This window comes from Panthera pardus, unplaced genomic scaffold (genome assembly GCF_024362965.1).
Source record: "Panthera pardus isolate Hobbes unplaced genomic scaffold, ASM2436296v1 HiC_scaffold_24, whole genome shotgun sequence".
Classification (NCBI taxonomy): domain Eukaryota; kingdom Metazoa; phylum Chordata; class Mammalia; order Carnivora; family Felidae; genus Panthera; species Panthera pardus.
Genome location: NW_026526810.1, coordinates 54,598,587 through 54,623,552, shown reverse-complemented (window position 1 = coordinate 54,623,552; position 24,966 = coordinate 54,598,587). Strand labels below are relative to the sequence as shown.

Below are 24,966 nucleotides of genomic sequence, written 5' to 3'. Positions count from 1 at the left end.
CCCCTCCTTGGGCCACTGGCCCAACAGTAAGGTGTAGCCCAGGGTGAATGTTTCCCTCTCACCCAAACTTAAATGTGGGGCTCAGCCCTCTTCCTCAAACCTTCCCATTGTCTGGGATCTAAGGGCTTCTTATGTTCGCCCCACCACCACTGCCCTAATGTGTGCCCTCCTTCCCTAGATGATTGTTTTTTACGTCCAAACTGATCTACCTTCCCACTTTCTCCTTGGATATTCATTTTCCATAATGTAAAATGCAACCCTGGCCACGACCCTCTGCACTAACAAACCTCAGCAGTCCTTCCTGGCCCTCAGGATAAACTTCTCTGCAGCCTTGGCACTGCCCCGCCCCCCCCCTCCGCCCCCAGCAACACCACCCCCACCTCATGCTATTTGTGGCTACCAAGCCTTTGATCCCACTGCTTTCCTTGCCTGACAACTTTGCCCATGCCTCTCGTATCCTTCAGAATTCAGTACCAGCATCATGTCTCCAGAAGCTGCGGCTGGTGCCCCTCCTTGGGCCCCCCACAACCCCTGTTTTGCACCCAACACGTTGTATTGGTGTGCCCTGCTCGCAGGTCTGCCCCCACTAACTGCGCATCCTAGCACACGGCACAGCACACAGTCCCATAGGAGCTCAGGGGACCTACGTGGGAAGGGAGTTTAATGTGACACCCTTCTGAAAGCAATGTCACACGTCCTTTTGGAGAGAAAGACCTGTGAAAGCCTCCGTCATAATCAAGGGGAAGTGCCAAGCTGCCTCCTAGCTAATATTCCACCTGAATATTTATGTGCACAGCCCAGGAATGTGGGACAGGGAACCACAAGGACAAGGGCAGACCAGCTGGGCATGGTCAGCCTAGTACGTACCTGACTGGGGCAGTGCTGACCCACGCTGGTGGCTGCCATACTGGCCTGGCCACTCTCCCTCTCCCTTCCTCTGTCTGAGAGAGGTCAGGCCCTGAACACATAAGAGGAGAAGGGCTAGCCTTGGGCATTCACGGTAGGGGGCAACTTCTATGCCCTTGCTTCCTCCTCCCTGCTCTGGGCGCTAAGCCAGAGGGCTGTTTGTGCTTCTCATGGGGTGCTGTTCCCAGTCCCCACAGGAGGGGGAGCTTGGCTTCACAGGCACAGCCTGAGGGTACTGGTGATGGGTGGGGGCAGGGAGAAAGCAGACAGTACTATATTCACCTGTGGCTCCTCCCCACGGCACCCCCCCCCTCCCCCCCCCCCCCCCCCCCCCCCCCCCGCAGTCAAAGCCTCCAGCCCGGCACAGCCCCTCCTGGGCCTAGTCATACTCGTGCGCCAGGTCGGGAGTGCAGGACACGGGGAGTGTCAGATATGCTGATGTCTCTGGCTGGGAGGAATGGTGAGTCTTTGGGGGTGAAAGCTGATGAGCTGCTTACGTGGGGTGCCTGAGTCATCTGTCCACAGGAGCAGGCCCTCGCCCATGGGGGTTTCCACAGGAAGGGAGCCCCAGTTCCTGCTCACAGGCCACTTGCAGCCCCGGGAGCACAACACACACTGAACAGATGGGAGCTGACCCGAAAGAAACCTGCAACATGCCTGTGACATGAGGGGTGATTTCTGACCTTGTCCTGCACCTTCTGTTCCCTCACCCTGGAAGTCCCTGCGCTGCTAGCTCTGGCCTGGGGAATTGTCACTCAGACTTCAGGGCTCATGAGATGTCACCTTCTCTGGGAAGCCTTCCCTGACCCTCCTCTACCTAACTGCCAAGACGTGGCTGTGGGGCCCTGTCAGGTGTCAGAGACACTTTTTCTCCTGCAGCTTTGATAGCACTGTTTCTTGCCTACCTTCCAGCACCCCGTAGAGCCTGACAGTAGGTGCTCACACTGCATTTGTTAAGCAAAAGCTTTGGACAGGCAGGCACTGGTGAGGGGAGGATGGGGCTGGGGAAGGCACTCTTGGGCTGTCTCCTCACAAGAAGGGGTGAGCTCGGTAGGAGTGCAAGGGAGGGAAGGGGACAGACCTACTATGATACTCCCTACCCTGAAAATGCCAGGGCCTGGTCAGGGCATTGAAGAGCTAGCTCTTCAGAGGCAAAGAACAAGCACTGACCTGGGATCCAGAGGTTCTAGTCCCTGTTTTATTTTTTTTAAGTTTATTCATATATTATTTCTGAGAGAGGGGGGAGAGAGAGAGAGAGAAAATGTGCGTGTGTGCACAAGCAGGGGATGGGCAGAGAGAAAGGGAGACACAGAATCTGAAGCAGGCTCCAGGCTCCGAGCTGTCAGCATAGAGCCCGATGCAGGGCTCAAACTCACTAACCGCAAGATCATGGCCTGAGCAGAAGTTGGACACTTAACCAAATGAGCCACCCAGGCACCCCTTATTTTTTCAAAGTTTCTTTATTTATTTTTGAGAGAGACAGAGAGCACAAGCAGGGGAGGGGCAGAGAAAGAGGGGGCCAAAGGATTTGAAGCAGGCTCCATACTGACAGCAGAGAGCCCAATGCAGGGCTCAAACCCACAAACTACAAGTTCACAACTTGCACTGAAGTCCAGAGCTTAACTTGACTGAGCCACCCAGGTACCCCTCTAATCCCTGTTTGTCTTAGCCAAGGCATTTTCCTTCTCTCTGGGCCTCTGTCTTAGCAAATGCAAAATCAAGAGCTGCCAATTCCCATCCAGTTCCAGTGGCTCCCCTTTTTCAGGACAGACATGGGCTTGGGGTCAGAGGGACTGGATTCCATGTATCTTGTGAGTCCCTGACCAGGTTATTGAATATCTCTGAGCTGCCATTTCTTCATCTCTGAAGTGGGATGGATAATCATAACTACCTTTCACATTCTTGGGACTAGGTGTGTTATAGGTGAAAACCTGTACACTTTAAAGCACTCTGTGAATGTTGCTTATTACTTAACCCTCTTAATGTTAAACTAATTTTCCACCAGTACCTAATTAGGTACTGGATTGTCTCTAACCACTAGAGTGTAAGCTCTATAAAGGTCATTGCTGGCACCTTCCTGCTCATTGCTATATCCTTGGTGCCTAGCACAGAGCCTGGCTTATTCTCAGGCCCTCAAAAAAAACAGTTGCTGGACAAATAAACAGATAAATGAGCTGACATGGATGAATGACTATGTGAATGAACTCAGCTACTTTGCAGAGCACTGAGGACAAATCAGGGTGACCAGGTGGAGGGAGAAAGGTAAAAGGGGGAGGAGGCAGAGGAGGAATGGAGTGCTGCTGGGGCTATCTAGGCTCTGCGAGTTGGGGAAGGCAGGTGAAGAAAGGCAAGGGGGGAAATGACAAAAACAAACTTGGGGTTAGTGAGACAGGCCACTTTGCTGCTGGGTGCCTGGCAGGAGGCCCCCCTGAAAAGCCCTCTTCCTGGTCAGGGCCCTCCTCTACCTCTCTCAGGCCCTGCCCTGCCAGCAAGTTGGGGAGAAGAAGGAGGAAGGAGGGCTGGCTGAGGTCACTCCATTTTGGTTTGTTTACCAACAGCACAATCCTCTTGGGTCATGACACAGTCAACAGCCTCTGACCCTGCTAAATATATCTCCTCTGTTGGCCAGGACCACACAGCCAGCCTCTGAAGGCCAGGGACCACCCCGCTCATCCCTTTGGGTTGGGCCCTGGGTCTCCTCCTCACCCCAGAGCCCTGTGTCCCAGGGGGGCCAAAAGCCAATCATTGTCCAAACCAAATACAATTACTGGCTGAACCCAGGTGGGTAGATTCATATGGACAGAATCAGAGAACTTTCAGGGGGGAAACCCCTAACCGTCCAGCAGTAGGACAACCAGAAGGCTCACCCTCTTCGACGGCATATTTGCAGTCACTGTGAATATCTAGGAAGAGTATTTACTACTGTTACTTTCTTTACTCTCTCAACATTACCATATAATGTTAAATGAGAAAAAAAGCATACAAAGTTAGATACATAGTATGAATACAATCATGTCTTTTAAAAAGCATAGAAATGTCTGGAAGGAATCACCAAAAACTGTCAACGCAGTTTGCCTCCCAGGAGGGGAACTGGAGGCCAGGGGATGGGATGAGAAAGACTTCTTACACCCTTTTGTATGTTTTTGATTTTGAACGATGCAAATTCATTACTTATTCATAAGTAAGTAACTCAAATAGATAATAAAATGCAGATTTGAAAAAAAAAAGGGGGGGGGGTGTCTATGCATTAAGACGTGGTGAAACAGCCCTGAGAGGTTAAGAGCACTTGTCTGGGTGGTGGGTTCCCTTTCCTACCCAGAGGAAAATCTGGCCCTATGCCCAGGTAAACCAGAACACCAGCCTTGCAAACAGAAATAGGGGCCCTATCAATGCTCAGAATCTAATTTGAGGCATGAAGAAGGACATACCTGCCTTAAGCCATTTCCCCATGGTATTTGAAATAGCAGCACATGCCTTTGCCTGAAGTACAGTTTCTCTAAAGTCCCCTTGAAAACATTATTGTATGTGTGCAGGGGCGTTACCGTAATTTTATTTTATCACGTGAACCAAATGAAAGAGGGGGACATCTTGTAAGAAAGCTTTCATTTCTGGGAAGTATTTCTTACTGCTTTTGAGTTTTTTCCCTGAATTTCCCTAAGAAACATTTGCTTCTTTTATTTTTTTTTTAACTTTTTTTTTTTTTTTTTGAGACAGGGAGAGACAGAGCATGAACGGGGGAGGGGCAGAGAGAGAGGGAGACACAGAATGGGAAGCAGACTCCAGGCTCTGAGCCATCAGCCCAGAGCCCGACGTGGGGCTCGAACTCACAGACCGCGAGATCGTGACCTGAGCTGAAGTCGGCCGCTTAACCGACTGAGCCACCCAGGCGCCCCTTGCTTCTTTTATTAATAGCACTTATTATAATTATATATAAAAAGAACACATAATCACAGTGGAAGTTTGGAATATAGAATGGGAGGAAGCATTAAAAATTCATAATTCTGCCATCCAGGGAAGTTTACTTCCTTCTAGTCTAACCTCTTACTACTCTATTAAAAACCTTTATTATATATATAGATAAGTGAAAAGACAAAATTGATCATATTCTACTACCTTGTGTCTACACCTTTTTGCCTAATTAACATTAAATTGTGAGGATTTTCCTATGTCCTCAAATATTTTTGAAAATATGATTGCTGATGGCTAATATTCCACCATATCAATGTACAAACATTTATATAACCAATCCTATAGTTTCCGTTCGAGTTGTTTCCAACCTTTTGCAAGGTTTGATTATGCTGCTATGAACCTCTTATTTTAATTGCATATAGCAGAAAATCCAGTCAAGTGGGCTTAATTTAGCCTAAGAGGAGTTATTGGCAAAACCCAGAATTAAAAGGAGCGTCAGGGAAAGGCTCTCTCAGGGTTTCTGCTTCATTTCTGGCCTCTCCTTCAGGTTGGCTTCTTCTTAGCCCCTGGGGCAATAGGCTTTCAAGTTCACACCTGAGGAGGTGGGAGAGCGGGAGCGAGGGCTCAGGTCCTGTTTCCCTCTGATTGGCCAATTTATGACAAGATAGCTAGGCAGGAGGGAAATAGGCTGATTGCCCTGGGGCTGGGGTCTGGCCCATCCTTGCCTAGGTCACGGTGGCAGGGTATGTATGTGGGGGTTAGGCCTACCCCTGTGGTTTTTGCACAAAAGCAGGAAGGAAAAATGCTGGCTAGGCAGCCAAAAAATGTCCTCTGCAGCCTGGCTACTCAGATTGGGGTCTGTGAACCAGCAGGCTCCACATCATCTGGAACTAATTGGAAATGCAAAAATCTTAGGGACCTCCCCACACCTACTGAATGGCAGTCTGCATTTTAATAAGAGCCCCACTCAGGAGACTGCTCATTAAGACTGAAGAGCCCTGCCCTACAGCAAACTTGATTATCCTCTGAAAATAGATCTCTAAAAGTGGAGTGGCTGGGTCAAAGGATGTGGATATTTCTAAAAGTCATGGTACATATGGTCAAAATGTCCCTTATAAATAAGGCTCTATCACTTTACATTCCTACCCTGGGATCTGGGTATGTGAGTCCTAAAGCTTAAGCAATTTGGGAAAACCTATCTTTAAGAAAAAGAATACAGGGGTGCCTAGGTGGCTCAGTTGGTTGGGTGTCCGACTTCAGCTCAGTCATGATCTCAGAGTTTTGTGAATTTGAGCCCCACATAGGGCTCTGTGCTGACAGTTCAGAGCCTGGAACCTGCTTCAGAATCTGTGTCTCCCTCTCTCTCTGCCCCTCCCCTGCTTGCACTCTCTTCTCTCTCAAAAATAAACATTAGGAAAAAAAAAGTACAAAAGTAAATATTAAGAATAAAAAAATCCTGAAAAATACTTCAAAATTATAATATTTAAAATTATCAATAGCTTGAAACATATGAAACTGCCATTATTTGTAGGTAAAAAAGTCACAAATGGTTAACAAGCAATTTCACTTTTTCCCTATATTTTTGGCTGCATCCCCCCCACCCCTGCCCTACTTTAAAGCTTTATTGAAATGTAATTCACAAACCACACAACTCACCCTTTAAAGTGTAGAATTCAATGGCTCAAGGAGGTATGCAATTACCATCACAGTCACCTCTGGAACACTTTCATTAGCCCAAAAAGAAACCTCACACCCCTTACCTGTTACCACCCAATCCCCCAGCCTTAGGCAACTGCTAAATCTGTCTCGATAGATTTGCCTATTCTGGAAATTTCACAATCATGTAATACATGATCTTTGGTATTTAGGTTCTTTCACTTAACATAACGTTTTCAAGCTTCATCCATGTTGTAGCATGTGTCAGCACTTCACTCTTTTTTATTGCTGGGTAATGCACTGTATGGACATACCACATTGTATTTATCCATTCATCAGTTGATGGACATTTGGGTTGCTTCTACTTTTTTGCTATTTAAGAATAATGCTGCTGTGAACCTTTGTGTATTGGTTTTGTGTGAATTTTTTCATTTCTCTTGGGTTTACCTGGGAATGGAATTCCCAAGTATATTATTAGTCAGGGCTCTCCAGAGATACAGAACCAATAGGTTTATCTGTCTATCTATCTAGTTGACTAACCTACAGAGAGATAAATAAGATAGATCTAGCATAATTGGCTTGTGTGATTATGAAAGCTGACAAGTCCCAAGATCTGCAGGATAAGCCAGCAAGCTAAAACCCAGGAGAGCCAGTGGTGGAGTCAGGTGCAAGAGATAGCAGCAAGAGTGAACATTTCAGTTCCAGTCTGAAGGCAGGAGAAAGCCAACATTCCAGTTCAAAGGCAGTCAGTCAGGATGAATTCTCACTTACTGGAGGGAGGGTGAGCCTTATTCTATGCAGGCCTGCAGCTGATTGAATGAGGCCCACCTACTGAGCAAGGGCAGTCTGCTTTACACAGTCTATTGACTTAAATGTTAATCTCATCCAAAAACACCCTCACAGAAACACCCAAATGTCAGGGTACTCTGTGGCCCAAACTGATACATAAAATCAACCATCATAGTAACTATGTTTAACTTTTTCAGGAATTGCCAAACTGTTTTCCAAAGTACCTGTAGCATTTTACTTTACCACCAACAATGAATGATTCTGATTTCTCCATATTCTCATCACTTATTATTATCAGTTTTATTATAGTTATTGGGTATGAAGGGCTGCATATTCTTTCATTGCCTTTTCAAGCAATAATGATATTGCAATTGCAGTTTCTATAGAAAAAATAGGAAGGAAATGTCTTTTTTATGGCATGTTTAATATACATTTTTTTTTTTTTGATAGTTTTGGGTGTCCTATTGCTACCTCTGTAATTTTCTCAGAGATGCCTGTTCAGTCTAGGCATCGCTCACTGATCTCAATAAACATGGTTTCCCATGGTCCAGTCAGCCAGGGCCTTACTGTTCTGGTGCCACCCACCATGCCTGTCCTTGAGGGGCTTGTTGGCTGAGAAGCCGAGATCAAGGTGGAACAGTGTCTTGTTCAGATCATTCTCCTTGGAGTTAACAGTGGGATCTGAACACTAGATGAACTCCAATGGCAGAGTTTTATTGGAGGTTGAAGAATAGTTCCAGGACCACCTCTTCCAAGGCAGAGGGGTTCTCCTAGGCTGAAGTAGTGCCCCATGCCATCTGTGCAAAAAAGGCCCACACAAAGTGAGGTGACCTGAAGCTTAAACTACAGAATCTCACAGTAAACGAGGTTCTGATTCTACCAGGATTTGTAACAAAGCACATTTCCTTGTATCCTCCCCCAACTCCTGCAACTGTTATTTAAAAATAAATCTCAGCCGGGGTGCCTGGGTGGCTCAGTCGGTTGAGCATCTGACTCTCGGTTTCAGCTCAGGTCATGATCTCACGTTTTGTGAGTTGGAGCCCCACATCGGGTTCTAAGCTGACAGCACGGAGCCTGCTTGGGTTTCTCTCTCCCCATCTCTCTGCCCCTCCCTGGCTTGTGCTGTCTCAGTCTCTCTCAAAATAAGTAAATAAACTTAAAAAAAGATTTATAAAAAAAATTAATAAATCTCAATCTGATAGGAAAAGCTTAGAATCTCATTGTTTTATTTTGTATTTCTTTGCTTATTAATGAGGTTGAACATTTCCCTGTATGATTATTAACATTTGCACATGTGTGTGTACATTTTCTATGCATGTACAGGGTCCAGCACGTAGAAGGTGCTTAATAAATAAATCTTTAATAAACGGTTTTGCCCATTTTCCTTTGGAGTGTTCCTTTGGAGTGTTAGTTTGGAGGACTAACAGCTATCCATTCAAATCTGTTCTCTTCTTCTTAAATTGTATGGCAGCCTCCTTTGCAGTTAGGTGGGTCTTTGGGTCTAAAGCTTGTTCTGAGAATGTTAGACAAAGTGCTAGAAGCCACTTACGGGTCTAACCCTTAAGACAGCAGGTTAACCTCCTCCCCAGTCTTTCCCCATCATATGTGTTTGCAAACCAGCACTGACTGACCATGAAGATGAGGACAATGCATGGAGATGGCAAGAAACAGAATGAAAAGAACGTGGGACCTTAGTGTGTACAACAGATTGAAACTCTTATGTGAGAAAACTATGGATTTATAACTTATTTGAACAATTGCATGTGGGATCTCTGTTATAGCAGTGTGTGCTACCCTAACTAACGTAAGCAACGATATTATTTGGTCAGAGGATTTATGGCCGAACCAGTGGACATCTGCAATTAGTCCCTAGGGATGACCAGCCTGTTCCCATAAAGATGAGGCACAGGGGAGAGGAGGAGATCAGATCAGGTTCAATGACACTGGCCTTTGAGATCACCCATTTCATTTTCCCTGCTCTTCCTAACCTAGGATGACGGACTATATTTCCTCACATTGCCTTCTGAGAGTGAGCTGCATCAATCTATTGCCTAGACCCCTTGGCAGAGCTGTTCCTTGTCATTTAAGTTAATCAGTACTTTTTTTTTTTTTTTTTTGCTTTTTAAGGGTAATTAAAAAAAGGGGGGAGGGGGTGCCTGGATGGCTCAGTCGGTTAAACATGTGACTCTTGATCTCGGCTCAGATCATGATCTCACGGTTCCTGAGATTGAGCCCTGGGGTCGGGCTCTGCGCTGACAGCACAGAGCCTGCATGAGATTCTCTTTCCTTCTCTCTGCTCCTCTCCACTCTCTCTCAAAATAAATAAACATTAAAAAAAAAAAAAAGGAGAGAAAAAATACAGACAGCAAACTTTAGTGAACTGGTTAAAAACCAGAACATGCTTATCTAAGACATTTGTCTTATCCAGAGCTCAGTTACTAGAGGCCCTCGGAGGGCCAGAAAACAGGACAAACAGGAGGCATGTACTGAAGCTCAATTACATCATTCCTAGAAGACCCCACAATTCCTCCTTCAGAGTACTTTTCATTGGTTCAGAAGTTCCAAATCCGGTAAAATGGTTTGCAAGCCCTCCAGAATTTGGAAAAAGTTAGGAGAGGGCTACCTCATATGGGCACAAAAACAGTGAGGGGGCAGAGGCCATCTTCAAAGTAGACTTAAGAATTGTGCCAGTGTAGCTGTTGGTGCTATTTAATGTTGTGCACATGGTAGTCACTTTGCAGTGAGCCTGGGCACCAAGATCCTCACATGACCCAGGGCCTTGGGAAATGTTAAAACAGGTTTACTAGGTATGGTGTGTTTAAGCAGTGACATTAATAAAACCTTTTAAAAAGAGTTCTAGGGATGCCTGGGTGGCTGAGTTGGTTAAGCATCCGACTTCAGCTTAAGTTATGATCTCAGTTCGTGGGTTCAAGCCCTGCATTGGGCTCTGCGCTACTGTGCAGAGCCTGCTTGGGATCCTGTCTCCCCCTCTCTTAAAAATAAACAAACATTAAAATTTTTTTTTATCTTGTTTTAAACGATGTGCTTCCCATACCTGGGCAATGGGAAGGAAGCCCCTTCTCTCTTCTCTGGTAGAAGGAACAGCCATAGGTAGGCCTGATTTAGGGTGGGGTTTTTGGTTTGCGATGGTGGAGGAGGAGGTAAAACATTTGGGATGCTCCTGGCTATTCTCTCACAGAGCTGCTCTCTGGGGGATCACCAGCTGGGAATGGGGGAGCTTAGAAAAACTGCCACGGTCTCCTGTAACTTTCACAGGAGCTTCCTTTTTGCCTTGGGAATCCCCAAGGCTATGGAATCCCCAATTGCTATGGCCCAATCCCCAGTCCAGGTTGGACCCAGAAAGGCCAGTCTAGCCCCTGGGGCCAGGCCTTCATTCTTGAGCTTTGGGTCCCAAGACACAGAAATCCCATGGGAGAGCAGAGGCATGGGCCCTGCAGGGGTGCTCACAGGAGCACATTCTCCTGCCTTTTGGGAAGGAACTCTTACCTATGAGGAAAGAAAGAGTTGGGGGGCCTCTCTCTCTGGAATCCTGGTCTCTCTCCCCCAGGTGCCAGGAACTAGGAACCAAAGGCTCCATGAGAACTGGAGAGATATCTTGAGCTTTGTGACTTTCTATGTCCAGTTCTGCTTTTACCTGGTGTCCTTGTTTTGATGACCAAGAAAACCCTTAACATAGAAAAAAGCAAGAGGTTTATCTTTGGCAGTATTTCTAGCAGAAAACCAGGGGTACATCCTCTTGCCATTATGGGGAGCGAGTGGTGGTGGAATGAGAGTGGGTGGTAGCAGTTTAAAATTTCAAATTTTAATTTCCATATCCAACATGGGCTCAAACTCACAATCCCGAGATCAAGAGTTGCATGCTCTACTGACTGAGCCAGCCAGGCACCCCTAAAGTGGCAGTTTCAGAGAGGAAAGGGGAACCACCAAGTCTGTGGACCGGAAGCAAAGTAGAAATGGGAACACAGGAAGAGGCTGGGAGCCTGGTGATTAGTGAGACATCCAGCCCTCAACACCCAGGAAGTGGGCTTCAGGCATGTCCTCTCTCCTCCCTTTTCCTTCCACCATTTATACCCATCCCTGGTGACTGTCACCTGAGACTAGCATCTCCATAGCCAAGGCCTGGCACTATTTGGCCCAGATGCTTGCGGGGTGACAAATGGGTGGGTCGTTTCCATGAGGGCTGAAACAGCCCAAGCTCCTGCCACCCCAGTCCTCAGGAGCCTCCACATAGGAGTCTTTCTGATCACCATTTGCCACCATAGATAGAGCAAGTGCCCACGTGCACAGTTTTAAGGCAGCCAGAGGCCCTGAGTTTTCTGCAACAGACTCTGCCCTCCACACACCTGCCCCATCTAAGTTGTCTAAATGAGCATTGTGAAGATGCTCGTGGGCAGCCAGCACTGACCACAGCTGCCTCCCAAATCACACGGCTTCACCACAAGCCAGGAGTCCGGTCTCTAAGAAGCTTGGGGGAGCGGCCAAATTTCCCCACACCCTTGAGAAGGGTTTAGCAATGAGCTAAGAATGCTAACTGACCCTGAGGAGTCTGGTGGCCATGACAAGAAAGGCAGCAGAAAGTGCGCCTAGGGATCACAGACTCTCCAGTAGCTGCCAGCAACTAAAGAGGCTACATCTTGGGGCGCCTGGGTGGCTCAGTCGGTTAAGCGACCAACTTCGGCTCAGGTCATGAGTTCACGGATTGTGGGTTCGAGCCCTGCCTCGGGCTCTGTGCTGACAGCTTCGAGTCTGGAGGCTGCTTCGGATTCTTTGTCTCCCTCTCTCTCTGCCCCTCCCTACTCGCACTCTGTCTCTCTCTCTCTCAAAAATAAATATTAAAAAAAATTTTTTTTTTAAATAAAGAGGCTACCTCTTGCTGGAAGCCACACCAGACAGAGGAACAGCAGCAGATGAGACCTCTCATACCTAACGTGTTTAACAGAGGTGCTACCCAGAGGGGAAGTGTGTTAGAGAAAATCATCAATTAACAGTTTAAAAAAAACAAAACACTGGAGAAAATGCATATGAGACTGAATTTTCCTGGAAATATTAGGATTTCATTTTCTGTCATTAGGTGGATGAGGCGGAATAAGAGAAAAACAAAGCTGTTATTTCCTTCACAAGGTTTCCTGGCTGGGGTGGCAACACACAGAGGTGGCTTACTTGGGACTGGCAGAGGTGGAACGTGCTCTAAGGCCCCGTTATTCCAGGCGTGGTCCAAGGACTGGCGGCATGGCCATCACCTGGGATGTAGTAGAAATGCAGTCGACTGTAGGTCTCATCTTGGACTTTCTAAAACTCAATCTGCATTTCAAGATCCTAAGGTGATTCATGCATATTAAGTTTGAGGAAAAACTGCCTTAAGGGATGATCCAGGTTTCAAATCCTTTTCTTTCCCTAACAGTTGAACTCCACACTGTACTGGTTAATTTGGGTGGCCATGCTGCTTTACTCCTCACAGCAGCCCTTGAGGCACATCTGGGGATCTCTAAAACTTTGAGACCCGCTAAAACCTACTATCTCACCTCAGCTCCCTGTTTGGCATTAACAGGAGCTAAAGAGATCTCTAATAACAGATGGTCTGCTGCAAGGGGCACAGGTGAGGGCATGTGGACTGTACTTGCAAGCCAGCATGGCTTTACTGATGGAACATGCTGCCAGACATCAGGGCAAGGCTGTGAAGAACCCCGCTCACTGCTCACTCGGCATTGCCCTGCCTCCTGCCCAGCCCAACCTCAGGACCACAGACACAAACAAGCCTTGGGTATGTCTCCAGAGTCCTGGGTGCCTCAACAAGTCCCTACACACAGAAACAGGGATAGTAAGCCCACTGCACACCCTCCATTTCCAGGGCTGTTCATACAGACTCACGATCTTAAAATTCACTCACCTGGGGTCCTCAGAGCTGGCTCATGTGGCAAAGTGACCTCGGCCAAAGAGACAGCCCTCGCTGTGATCCACACCAGATCTGCACTCTAAGGCCTGGGCTTCTAAGCTTCCTGAGGGATGCTTCTTTTAGCAGGCAAGAGCCCTCCCCCAGCCTTTTTCCATTTTAGGGTACTGGCTCCCTGGGTTCCTGAGAGCTGGGCTCTCTCACATGGAAGATGTACAAGTCTTCAGAAAAGTGGGTAGACAGAGCATGAGTCATAACTTGGGGACTGGTTAATGAGCTTGGAGTCTTCACTTTTTAGGTTCCAGTTTCATCCATCTATCCTCAGGGAAGGGAGAGACAGGTGAGGAGGAACATTAGGGCTGTGAGTGTTTCTCATTATGAAATGTTAGCTGTGTTTCTTTAGGGACTGGATTAAAAATGGGTGAAAGGGGAGTATGGCAGCATGTTTGGGAATCGAGAAGATTAGGTCTCTAATCCAAATCTTACATGTTTTTTCAGGCAAGGGCAACTAGCCTACCACATCTGGACGAAGCTGTGAGAGAATCTGAGTTGTCATGTCTCCAGAGAGGTGGCCACTGCCAACCTTGGCAAGGCTCCAGCAGGAATGTCATTGGGGGCCTTGCTGAGAACTGGAGAGGACCATCCTAGTGGGCTTGTTGACCAGAAGCCACAGCGGTGACAACAAGAGACCGCCGGTTAATTGGGAAACTGATGCTGGTTTGTTCTGTGTGAAGCACTGGTCAAAGTTACCAGCAGGGAAAACAAGAGGGAGCATACACAACAGTGCTACTTGAGATCAACAAAACGAAAAGGCTGATCCTGTGACTGGGTGAGCAGCAGCTACTCAGTACCCAGCCCTCTGCGATCAAGGGTGTGCAGGGTGAGCCAAGGCTCGGGAAGCCACACGGCCAGCACACTTGGGAACAGCACGAGCCCTGCTCAGAGGTGATGCAAGAGCATATCAGTGTTTTAGCTCAGAGAAACACCAACTGCCAGTTGAGGCTGGGAACTTGCTCTTTTACCAACTGATGAGAGAAGTAAGTTTTCAAAGCCTGGATGTCTTTGGAATCACTGAAACATATTTCACTCTATTTTCTTTCATGATTCTTACAAACACGGCTAACTCTGAGAACACGGGAATTCCATTCACAGTTTGTCAGTATTCACAGTCTGTTAGTATTTCTGCTAACAGATCTATATACGTATTTTTGTACACACGCCACAGTTTTGGATATTGGGACCATAAACTTGTTCCTATTAGCTGGATATTTTACACATTACACACTGCCAGGATCATCTCTCACTTGCGGTTTTTGGAGCAAGAACCTGTCGGTATTAAGATTGCCACCACGAAACTACCTGATGGTGGACCAGGCCAAGCTGTCCACACCTGAGTCTTAGAGTCTAGGTCCTGAGTCATAATGAGTTCACCCTCCAAGGGCCTCAGCATGCCAGGCACTGGTCAACCCTCCTCTCTGATGGCTGGAGGCAAATTCCTAAGCCTGATTAAAAATGCCACTGGTGATGGGGCACCTGGGTGGCTCAGTCGGTTGAGCATCGACTTCAGCTCAGGTCATGATCTCGCGGTTTGTGGGTTCGAGCCCCGCATCAGACTCTGTGCTGACAGCTCAGAGTCTGGAGCCTGCTTCGGATTCTGTGTCTCCTTCTCTCTCTGCCCCTCCCCCACTTGTGCTCTCTCTCTCTCAAAAATAAATACATGTAAAAAAATTTTTTTTTTTTAAATTGTCCCAATGACGACTTGTTCTCTCCAACCACAGGAAGGATGTTGGGGCTCTGTGTCCCCTTTACCCAGTCACATTCCTCTAAGAACCCTACTGTGCCCCGAGGCAGCTGCAAAGACCACAGACATCCTGATTTACATAAAATTATCTCACTCCATTTTATTTAAGATTTTTTTTCTCCAGTTAGTAAAAGAAAGATGTGTCTCTCTTTGTACATATATACAAGTTCAGTTATAAAAATAGACAGCACATTCAAAGAGAAAAAAGGCTTGGCATTTTTCTGATTCCCTCTAAATAGCTTCTGTACACAAGAGTCTGGGTTTGGGCAGGGGAATCTCAATGATTTAAATTAAATGATTCCCCTACCAACCCTACTCCAAAAAAAAGTTTTAAAAATCAATCTGTCTAAACTCAATTCCGCGATTTTCAGGTGTGCAAATTAGAGGCTGGCCCTCCCGGAAGCACCCGCTCCACCAGGGACATCAGGCTGGGGGCAGGCAGGAACACCTCCCATGCAAACACCACCCCTTTGCCTCTCTGGGGGGGAAGCAAGCTCAGGCGGGTGGGGCTAGGGCCGGGAGGGTTGGCGCTGAGCTTTGCCCTTTCTCCATCCTCTCCACCTCACTCCTGCTGTCCCTTCCTTTCTCAGTGCAATACAGACAGTGCATACAGCCAAGCAGGGGGCTGAAGGGCAGGGGTGGGGAGACTGTGCATTCAGGAAGGGTAAGGGGAGTTGCAAGAGGGGCAGTGAGGATGTCCTGCTGATTGAGGTGGCTCCTGGTCTCTTTACTGGCTTCTGGGAGTCCTGGGGTGGAAGCTGCTGCTACGGTTGCTGGTGGGACCTGAAGGTTCTCTGGCGTGAACCATGCAGGACAGGGGAGGAAATGCTGGGGAAACAAGTGCCTCCGGCATGCCTCCTCTAGCCTCTGTCACCCTCACAAGCCACTACCTTCTTACACTCACTGTTCTCTTCAGTGCTGACACTCTGGCAAATGGGGTCTGGAGACATGGGGAGCTGCCCAAAGACTGAGGATGCCAGATACAGGATTTCCTCCCTTCTTAGCCCTACAGGAAATCACAGCCCTAAGAGTGGTCTCCACTATGGAAGGTTCTTCACAGCACTTGCACAGCTTTTGCAAGGGACACGGCCAGAGCCCAAGAGTGAATGGGGATGGAGACTGTGTGCCTGAGCATCTAAAGGGGATCTATGTCAGGCTCTTCCCCAGTGCGAGGTTTAAGACGTGGCTGTAAAGTTCATTTGAGATGCTGCAGGGCCGATCTCTGTCCTTGGGCCTTCTTCCTATAGGCCACCCCACAGCACTCCTCTTGACACACAGGTGAGAAAAGTGCTCACACCAAGCACCTGCCTGTCCTTCCCTTGCTGCAACTGGTCATCTCTGCCCTCTGACCTGGGATGTAAGATGCTGCACTGGGCAAGCCATCCAAAGACCACTTGCGGGCCAGGACTCTAGCCCCTCGTTTGGTTGAAAGAAGCTAGAGGGTTCAGGTAGTTACCGTCCTCCAGAGGGGTTGGTGCCTTTGCCCTGTTTCCGGACCAGGGAATCTGGGGCTAGGCTGCTGGTCAAGTGGAGGCTCTTGGGAGTCCCGGGAACATTATTTCCTTTGCTTAAAGGGGAACTCAAGGGAGAAGAGGCGCTTGAAGGTCCAAAGTCAGCAAGGCCAGCAGGCCGAACAAGGGACGTCTGCAGAGGACTGCTGGCCGAGATTCCTGTGGGAATGGAGAAAGAGACAAGAAGTGTATAGGTAGCAGGCCTGTCTGAGCTGCCCTGGTGCCTGACCTTGGTTAGTCTGGGCTGGAGGTGAGGCTGTGGAGAACCCCTCTCCCTGCCACTCCTTGCCAACCTCTTCTTAGCACAACCTCTTACTTGCTTTCCTGTCAACTGTCTTTTCAGTAAGAGGGATGTGTTTTTAAGAGAAAAATGATACCTACCTAGCCTTCTCCACATCATCTCATCCACAAGGACAAGATGTCTCCTTGGTGCTCAAGGACACAGCACACATTACACAAATGCGGGCAAACCAAGGCTACAGGATGGTATGTAACTTCCTAGGCGCTAATGTATTCTCTTACACATTCCTTCTTCCTTCTTGGGACACCGCTTGAGAATAACTGCTTCTTTCTTAACTTCACAAGATGTCCTCCACTCCCCCAAGACCTGTAGTTTCAAGGACCCAGTTGAAACTGCTCCTCTTCAGTGATGGTTCTGTGGGTGACAACTCTTTTTCCTTCATATGAGCCAAATCCATTTACACCTGATAACACAGTGTCTAATATGTGTCAATTGTTTCTTGTGGACTGATTTTACTTTCCTAAAAAAGCGTATTAAGCACTCGGTGGGCAGATGGCTGTCTCTTCCTATCCACAGTGGAGCTGCAAGAGATCTGTGAATCAGTCCATTCCCAGTTACCAAGCACTGTTGTTTTTCTTGTGAACTCTACCCCTGCTGCCTCACTTACCCCTCCTGCCTCTTCTCAGACCAGGTCTCCAGAAGAAAGTCTGATGGGTGTTATACTCTGCCCATCTGTGGGTGAGACAGCCTGCCATGGCAGCCTTGGCTGCTGGTATGACTGTTGTTTTTCAAGGATGTGATGAGCTGGCAAAAGGTTAAGAAATGCTGGACTAGCCTATTATACTTCATATTTGTAGAATGAAGAAAATACGTGAAAGCAGAGATTCCTGCAGGAGGAGGAAGTGGGGGAGGGCAGCTGACATTCACTATAATAAGCTAATGCCCGTACCTGCTACAACAACACTATCAGCTAAACATGAAGCCTAGGTTGTGACTGGGGAGAGAGGTCAAGCAGTCAGTCATAGATGTCCTACCAGCTATGGTTATAATCATCCTCCGCGTGTCATGCTCACCATAGCCACTTTCTTTCTCACTCTTTCCACAGCCCCTCATCACACACTTCATAAGCCCATCCCCACCAGGTCTTGCCCTGTTTTTCCACTCTTGACTGCTACTGCTCCTCTTAAGCACAGCCTGACTGACCTGCTTTGTGACCCCTGATAGGCCCAAATCTTTGTCATCCTTCTTTCTGAATTACAGATTGGCAACTTCATATTCGGGCCCATGGCTCCTCCTTTTTCCGGGCTACAACTACAATGAAGGCCTCCCCTCTTTTGTCACTCAGTACAAGCATACTGCTGTGCACTGCTGTTTAAATGTATTCCATGGAAAACTTCCCTTCTCACTTCTACCGTAAACTCCAGAGTGGGGTCCATGCACACGAAGCACGAGTGATGGAGCACACATACTTAGGTAAATGTTAACTATGCTGGCCTGGACTACTGAAACGTGAAATGCTGGTCTTAGGGAAAAAAACGAGTTCTCAAAGCAGGAAGAATTCTGATGGTTTAAAATAGTATAGTCCAGAAATACAACTCTCTCCTTTCATAGTTACCTCCACTTCAAAGGTGAAACTGTACTAAGTCACAAGGGCAAGGGGAGAGTCAGGACTGCTCAGTGCAGAAGCAGAACCCAAGGTGGCCTTTGGGAAGGAGCTTTCTGGCCTGGGAGTGCCCTACCTGCTCTCCCAGAATGCTTAATAGACCCTCCAGACTGGCCCTCACCAGAATGGAGCCTGCAGCTCACCCTTGCCCCCTGAGGCCTCCGCACCTTTAGACACGTTGTACCCGTATGCAGCATAGGCGGCTGCGGACGCTGCCGCAGCCCCTGCTTTGGCTCCTGCCATAGCGGCAGCACTGCCTGCAGTGGACTTCCGGCTCCGGCCTTTCCCTGCTCCTTTGGCTGTGCTTCCTGAACCTTTGGGGCGGCCTCGGCTTCGCGCTGAGTGACCACGTCCTGCGGCTGGCATTTCCTGAATGGAAATTCCTGTGGGAACAAATGGACCAAGAGGTAAAAAAGTCAACATGTGATGTTAACAGAATTTTCCCCTAACAGGGAGGGCTGGCTCTCAGGGTATCTCAGGACTTCCAGGGAGGTCTCTGTCCCCATTTAGTGGCTGGGCCAAGGAGTCACAGAGTTAGTAAGAATTCTAAACAGCTAAAACTAGTTCATTACTAAATGAACCTCAGGGGCGTGCTCTCTGTGATTCATGTGCACACCTCAACATGCTCCTGCCCTGGAGAGTCAACTTTTACTCTCAAGATTTAAACCTAGAACTCCTCGAGAAACAGCAACAACACTGGGCCCCACAGAACAAACACTGGAAAGGCCCAGAAAAGCAAACTTTAATTAAAAACTAACAAAAATGAAGGTGAAATATGAAAGATAGGGCTGACTAGAAAACAAACAAGTCTGAAATCTTTATCAAGTTCTTTCTCACTTTCAGTTGACAGGGCTACTGAAAGAATGAGCCTGTAAGTTTTTGTTTTTACTCCACTTGACTCTTCTTTACACAGCAGAAAATGTCATGATCTCAGACAGAACTGGGACCTTGGCCAGCACCAAACCAATGCTTCTCCTGAGGCAGAGGACCAGGCCCAAGCTATATAAGACAGCAGGATCACTTACCATTCACGGTGTCTGAAACGGAGCCCGTTATGGAAGCAGGAGAGTTGGTGGCTCGAGACTGGGGGGCTGAGGAGGCTGGGTCATCCACGATCACCAGCATATCACTGCTGCTCTCATCGGGGGGGATAGAGCCAGTGTGCAGTTCACTGCTGATGGAAATCTGGAGGAAGAAGGATCGAGATCACCACCATTCCTGATACCCACAGCCCATGGCCCTTGTACCCACGTGAGGATGTGATTCTTAGGCTATTTCTCTCCTGCCTGGCTTCACTACAGAGGGTGAAATCCCCTGCCTTGGCTCCAGAGAAGCCAGCTTGTCCTCATTTCCTTTCCTCCTTACGGATTCCATGTGCAGCCCCCTTTCCCAAGGCAGGAGAACTCCAGGAGAAGCAAAGGCTACAATGTCAGGATGCAGTCTCCACTGCTGTGATGAAGGCATCTAAAAGGAGCCTCACCTCACTGAAAGGGCTGGGCATGGCCGAGTCCACACTAATGAAGGAGTCGTCCCCGTCAGCAGAAAGGTTGGAGTTATCAGCCGAGGGAACAAATGGAATTACTAGGTTCACACCCTCTTTTCTCCTTTTCCCATCCAATTCATCTTCCTTTTTCTTCTGGGAACACACAAATGAAGAAATATGGAAAAAGCATGAAGACAGGCATCAAAAAGAAAAGCTGAGTTGGTAAAGAAAGTGAGGATAGAAACCTCTCTGTAAACTTCCAGGTTTTGTTTTTTGTTCTCAATTAGCATACTTTTAAGGAAAGAAAAAACTCCTATGGAAGGAGGAAAGAAGAGCTCAAGAAGAGTTTATGTATATTCCACCCCAATAATACGGAGTTGAGAAGTAGGCCAGTCACACTGAATCAGAGCCGCACTAAGCCTCACCCATGGGGGTGAGCTCCACGGTCAGCTTCCGGCATGTCCAAGCTGCAGCACTTAGAGGGGTTGAACAGATTCAGTCCTACAAGAGGGAGGCCAGTGCCTTTAGTACATTTTCTGCACATCTGTTTTTACTCTGCTTTCTTTTTAAATATGCATAAGGAGAATGAAAGTTATCATATCCAAGAAACTGGTTTTTTTTTTTTGTCATTTTCTCAGTTTACATGTAATTGCTTACGGGTTGAGCTACATTAAGCAGTTCTAGAACCAAGCTCAGTAGGGTGCTGTCACAGATTAGGGACCTGAAATCATTGAATGTGCTTGGAAAATTCTGGAATCACATTCAGCCACTGCATCTAACTACATTTGTATCTACATCTATATTAGGGTTAATGTCATTGCGTAGTTTATACTACCATTGGGGGTTTATCTGAAACTTCTGTGCTCAGAGTGGGGATGGCTTCTGATGCAAACTCAGAAAACCCTACAATCTCTTATATTAGAAAGCCACCTTTTCTTCTTTGATGTTGTTTCTGCATGTTAGAGCTATTTAAATTCTAAACAGTAGTAAGTAATGGGTTAGAGATTTGAGAGTGGAGTCATACATAGTTCTTGGATGTTTCAACTTTGTAAATATAGTGAATACTATATTTAGTGAGTACTTTCTAACCTTCAGGTTAGAAATAGTTTTGCTTAGGGGTGCTTGGGTAGCTCAATCAGTTAAGCGTCCTACTTTGGCTCAGGCCATGATCTCGCAGTTCATGAGTTCAAGTCCTGCATCAGGCTCTGTGCTGACAGCTCAGATTCTATGTCTCCCTTTCTCTCTCTGCCCCTCCCCTGCTCATGCTCTCTCTCTCTCTCAAAAATGAATAAACTTAAAAAAAATTTTTTAAATAAAAAAAATAGTTCTGCTTAGCAGAAGGTACAACTGAGGGTGTAGATTTTACAAAAGAAGGAAAAGGGACATAAGGCCCAATACAAGCTTGGATAAGGGGAAGAAGTCAACCTCCACTTAAGACAGAACAAATTTAAACATGTGGCCAGACAATATGCTTCAGACAAACCAAACAGTTCAAGGAAATGAAGCATGGACAACTGTTGGACTTGAGGGCCCAGAGCTATCAAGATGTCTGAAGCTCATGGCAGCTATCTTGCTCAAGACAAGGGGCTCAACAAGGGCTGATGAAGGGCTTACCCAATGGTAAGCCAGGCCCACTAGAAAAAATTAGGAAGCACTTTCTGGAAGGTAGCAAAGTGGTTCCGAACCAACAATCCTTGGCATAACTCTGGGAACCTGGTCAGAACCAATGGGCTGACTCCTGCAACTAGAATAAATCCTGAAGGCCTCACTTCGATTTACTTGTCAATAAAGACCAGGAATAAAGATCACTGAAACAGGGGCGCCTGGGTGGCTCAGTTGGTTAAGCATCTGATTTTGGCTCAGGTAATGATCTTATGGTTCATGAGTCTGAGCCCCACAGACAGCTTGCTGCTGTTAGCCTGCTAGTGCAGAGCCCACTTCATATTCTCTGCCCCTGCCCCACTTATGCTCTCTCAAAAAATAAATAAAATATTAAGAAAAAAAAGATCACTGAAATAATATTCTGGTAGAAACAGCAAGATTGGGAGAAATGTAGGGGAACTACATCCCAGTTAGCAGCTAGCCTAGTGGGCTCAAGTGGGAAATGTCAAAAGGGAGACAAAACACAGCCTGAATTTTTGGCATAAATTGGACAAAAAGAGATGAACAGACCGGGCAGTGATTTATTTTGCTAACACTAGATGACATTGAATGGAACACTAGCAGAATTATGGTAGGATTGGACATAATGACATCTTAGGCCCTAAGATTCTATGGAATCTGATAATGTAAGATCGATCCATCTTACCCACATTTAGCCTTCTGCTCTGTAACAGTTTCAACAAATGATTTCCATAATTACATGTGACCACAGAGACAGCAGGTCTGTGTAGGGGGTACTGGTCTAACAAGGCTTCATTTCTGTGGATCAAATGTCAATCAGCACAGAACTGTTGTTACTTATAACATATAGCTGCTGGAGCTGGATACCAACTAGTAACCAAGATGACAAGCCATGTACCCAAAGCCTTTTTGTAAGCACCACTCTGCCCCACACCGGTCCCTGTTGGCCACCTCAAACTTGAGATACCTTCTCTGCATACTTTTCCCGCTTGCGCTTGCGCTCTTTAACTCGGTTGGTTTCCTCCTGCTGCCGTTTCTCTTCTTGCCGCAGCCTCACTATCAAGAAAATTGTAAAGATCTGATGAAGTACCTGTGTTAACTGTAATCCTCATTCTCTGAAATTAAGGTGGCCATACCCCCTGATATTTGTGTTCCAGGGTACGACTTCTAAGACAGATAACTGGTGTTTTTTTTTTAACTTGGAGAAGGAACAGAGTTCTTGGATTCTTAACAGTTTTTTGGGTTCCAACTACATTTGGTTTCAATGTTGTGGGCCTTTCCTTGCCTTTCTTCTTTTTCTTTTCAGCCTTTTAAGATCTCTGCACTGTACAGATCAAGTATGGTTGGAGAGTACTGAAAGGTTTTTAGAAGGTGGTGGTAAATGTGAGCACTGTAAGAAAGGAACCTCATCATGCTTTCTTGTATGATGCTATGAAATACTCAGGGGCTCATAAGGTAATTCTGAAACCAATTGTTCTCAAAAGCCAGAGATACATGGAAGAAGTGTTATAGAAGTATGGTTCTCAAACTTCTCCATGAAAACATTTCTTTGGTATATGCTAACTAATTTGGATGTAAATTAAAAAAAATAAAATAAAAAAAATAATTTTAAATAGAACTACCCTGTGACTCAGCAATTGCACTATTAGTTATTTATTCAAAGGATACCAAAATGCTGATTTGAAGGGGCACATGCACCCCAATGTTCATAACAGCTCTATCAGTAATAGCCGAATTATGGAAAAAGCCTGTCTGTATGTATACAGGCATACCTATATATGGTACACACACAATGGAATATTACTTGGCAATGAAAAAGAATGAAATATTGCCACTGGCAACCATGTGAATGTAAGTAGAGTGTATTTTGTTATGTAAAATAAGTCAGAAAAACAAATATCATGATTTCACTCTTGTTGAATTAAGAAACAAAACAGATGAACATATGGGAAGGAAAAAAAAATAAGGTAAAAACCGAAAGGGAGGGAAAACATAGGGTTTCTTAAACACAGACTGAAATCTGAGGATTGTAGGAGTGGAGGTGGGGGGGATGGGCTAAATGGGTGATGGCCATTAAGGAGGGAATTTTTTGGGATGAGCACTGTTATATGTAAGTGATGAATCATTAAATTCTACTCCTGAAACCAACAGTATACCATATGTTAACTAAGTTGAATTTAAATCAAAAATAATATGAAGAAATAAATTCTCTTTCAGACATCAAACAAAAACAAAAACATTTCTTTGTGCAGAACAGAGTAAATTCGTCACTGCTGAGGAGTCTAGGGATACAGCTTCCCTGATGTAAATGAATTCAAAGTCATGTTACTTTTAAAATACATGCAAATTTTGCCTTCTACTCCATAACACATTCTTGCTTGGGTTTTAATACAAGTTATTAACATAAAAAATGTTTCTCCCCAAATACAGTCTTTGGCTTTGCTTACCCATGGCGCATAGCCAAGGGCCTCTACCATTTTCAGATATGTGGGGATAGAGAAACATCTTTTGCAGGGAGGAAAGGGCTTTAGTTTAGAGTACGTACATTTCTTCTCCAGTTCTTCATCATCTAGAAGAAGACTAACCACCTCTTTGGGTTTCAAGGTATCTGGTTTGAAGTTCCCACCAGAAATCACCATCCGCTGAATCTATACCAAAGCAGATCGAAACATCACTACCAGGCACCCATTCCCTTATGGCAAATATTCAGAAAGAAGGCAACATCTTTCTCAATCTGCTCCTCTGGCACTTAGATTCCCCATTTCCTCTCATTCATCTCACTGGATCATCCAGATTATTTGTCCAACACAAAGAACAATGAGAACTTCTTTTGCTTGGGACTGCTAATTGAGAGCTAGAAGATCCAATACTGAAATCAAGATTAAAAAAAAAAAATACACAAACCCCAAATAATCGTTTCTTTGGAAACTAACAAATCTGGCATACAAATTAGAGGCTGTCAAATCAGGAGTCCTATGATGAGAGCTCCTTCTTCCCCTGAACGTGAAAGTATGTGAAACACAAGGGCTATGACTGATGTCGCCGCCACATGAACAATAGCCCTATCTAGGCTGTAGAAGCCATTTAGGTAGGAAAGGAACGAGGAATGAATAGCCAGAGCAGTACAGGCCCTGATTTTATTTTCTATTCAGAAGAAATTTTCTCCCCTTCGTGATGAACGAAAAGCAAGCATCTTAGCCCGGTAAATGTGGCTGGACTTTCCAATTTCTTCACCAGTACAGTACTCCCTCTACCTTGTGCTTACCTCACTCTTCTCCTTGGCTCGCTGTAGAATGCGTTCTTCAATGGTGCCTTTACAGATGAGCCGGTACACAGTAACCTGTTTTGTCTGCCCCAAGCGGTGGGCCCTGTCCATGGCCTGTTGGTCCACAGTGGGGTTCCAGTCACTATCATAAAAAATCACCTGAACAGGCAGGACAAAAATACAGCAAAGACTGAGGCATTCTCACAGA

At 46.3% G+C, this 24,966-nt stretch overlaps 1 protein-coding gene across 5 annotated transcripts in view; it reads right to left on the bottom strand.

Annotated features, from left to right (window-relative positions):
- Positions 1 to 7,541: 7,541 nt before the first annotated feature.
- The window catches only part of INO80 (INO80 complex ATPase subunit), a 144,608-nt gene continuing 127,183 nt past the window's right edge, over positions 7,542 to 24,966 (bottom strand). Inside the window, exons 30-38 of one of the 5 annotated variants that reach the window (XR_008417115.1) lie at positions 24,759 to 24,917; positions 24,039 to 24,141; positions 22,461 to 22,549; positions 19,868 to 20,023; positions 19,413 to 19,572; positions 18,555 to 18,770; positions 16,429 to 16,642; positions 13,169 to 13,486; positions 7,542 to 7,640 (exon numbers count right to left, since the gene is read on the bottom strand). Coding sequence is in view for 1 of the 5 variants with exons in the window: in XM_053889189.1 (XP_053745164.1) it covers positions 16,425 to 16,642; positions 18,555 to 18,770; positions 19,413 to 19,572; positions 19,868 to 20,023; positions 22,461 to 22,549; positions 24,039 to 24,141; positions 24,759 to 24,917 (1,101 nt within the window). In the remaining 4 variants the exon portion in view is untranslated. Of the gene's footprint in view, positions 7,641 to 10,767; positions 10,948 to 13,168; positions 13,487 to 15,046; positions 16,643 to 18,554; positions 18,771 to 19,412; positions 19,573 to 19,867; positions 20,024 to 22,460; positions 22,550 to 24,038; positions 24,142 to 24,758; positions 24,918 to 24,966 lie in introns of those variants that run through there. The other 4 variants (XR_008417113.1, XR_008417114.1, XR_008417116.1 and 1 more) reach the window with 4 other exon arrangements.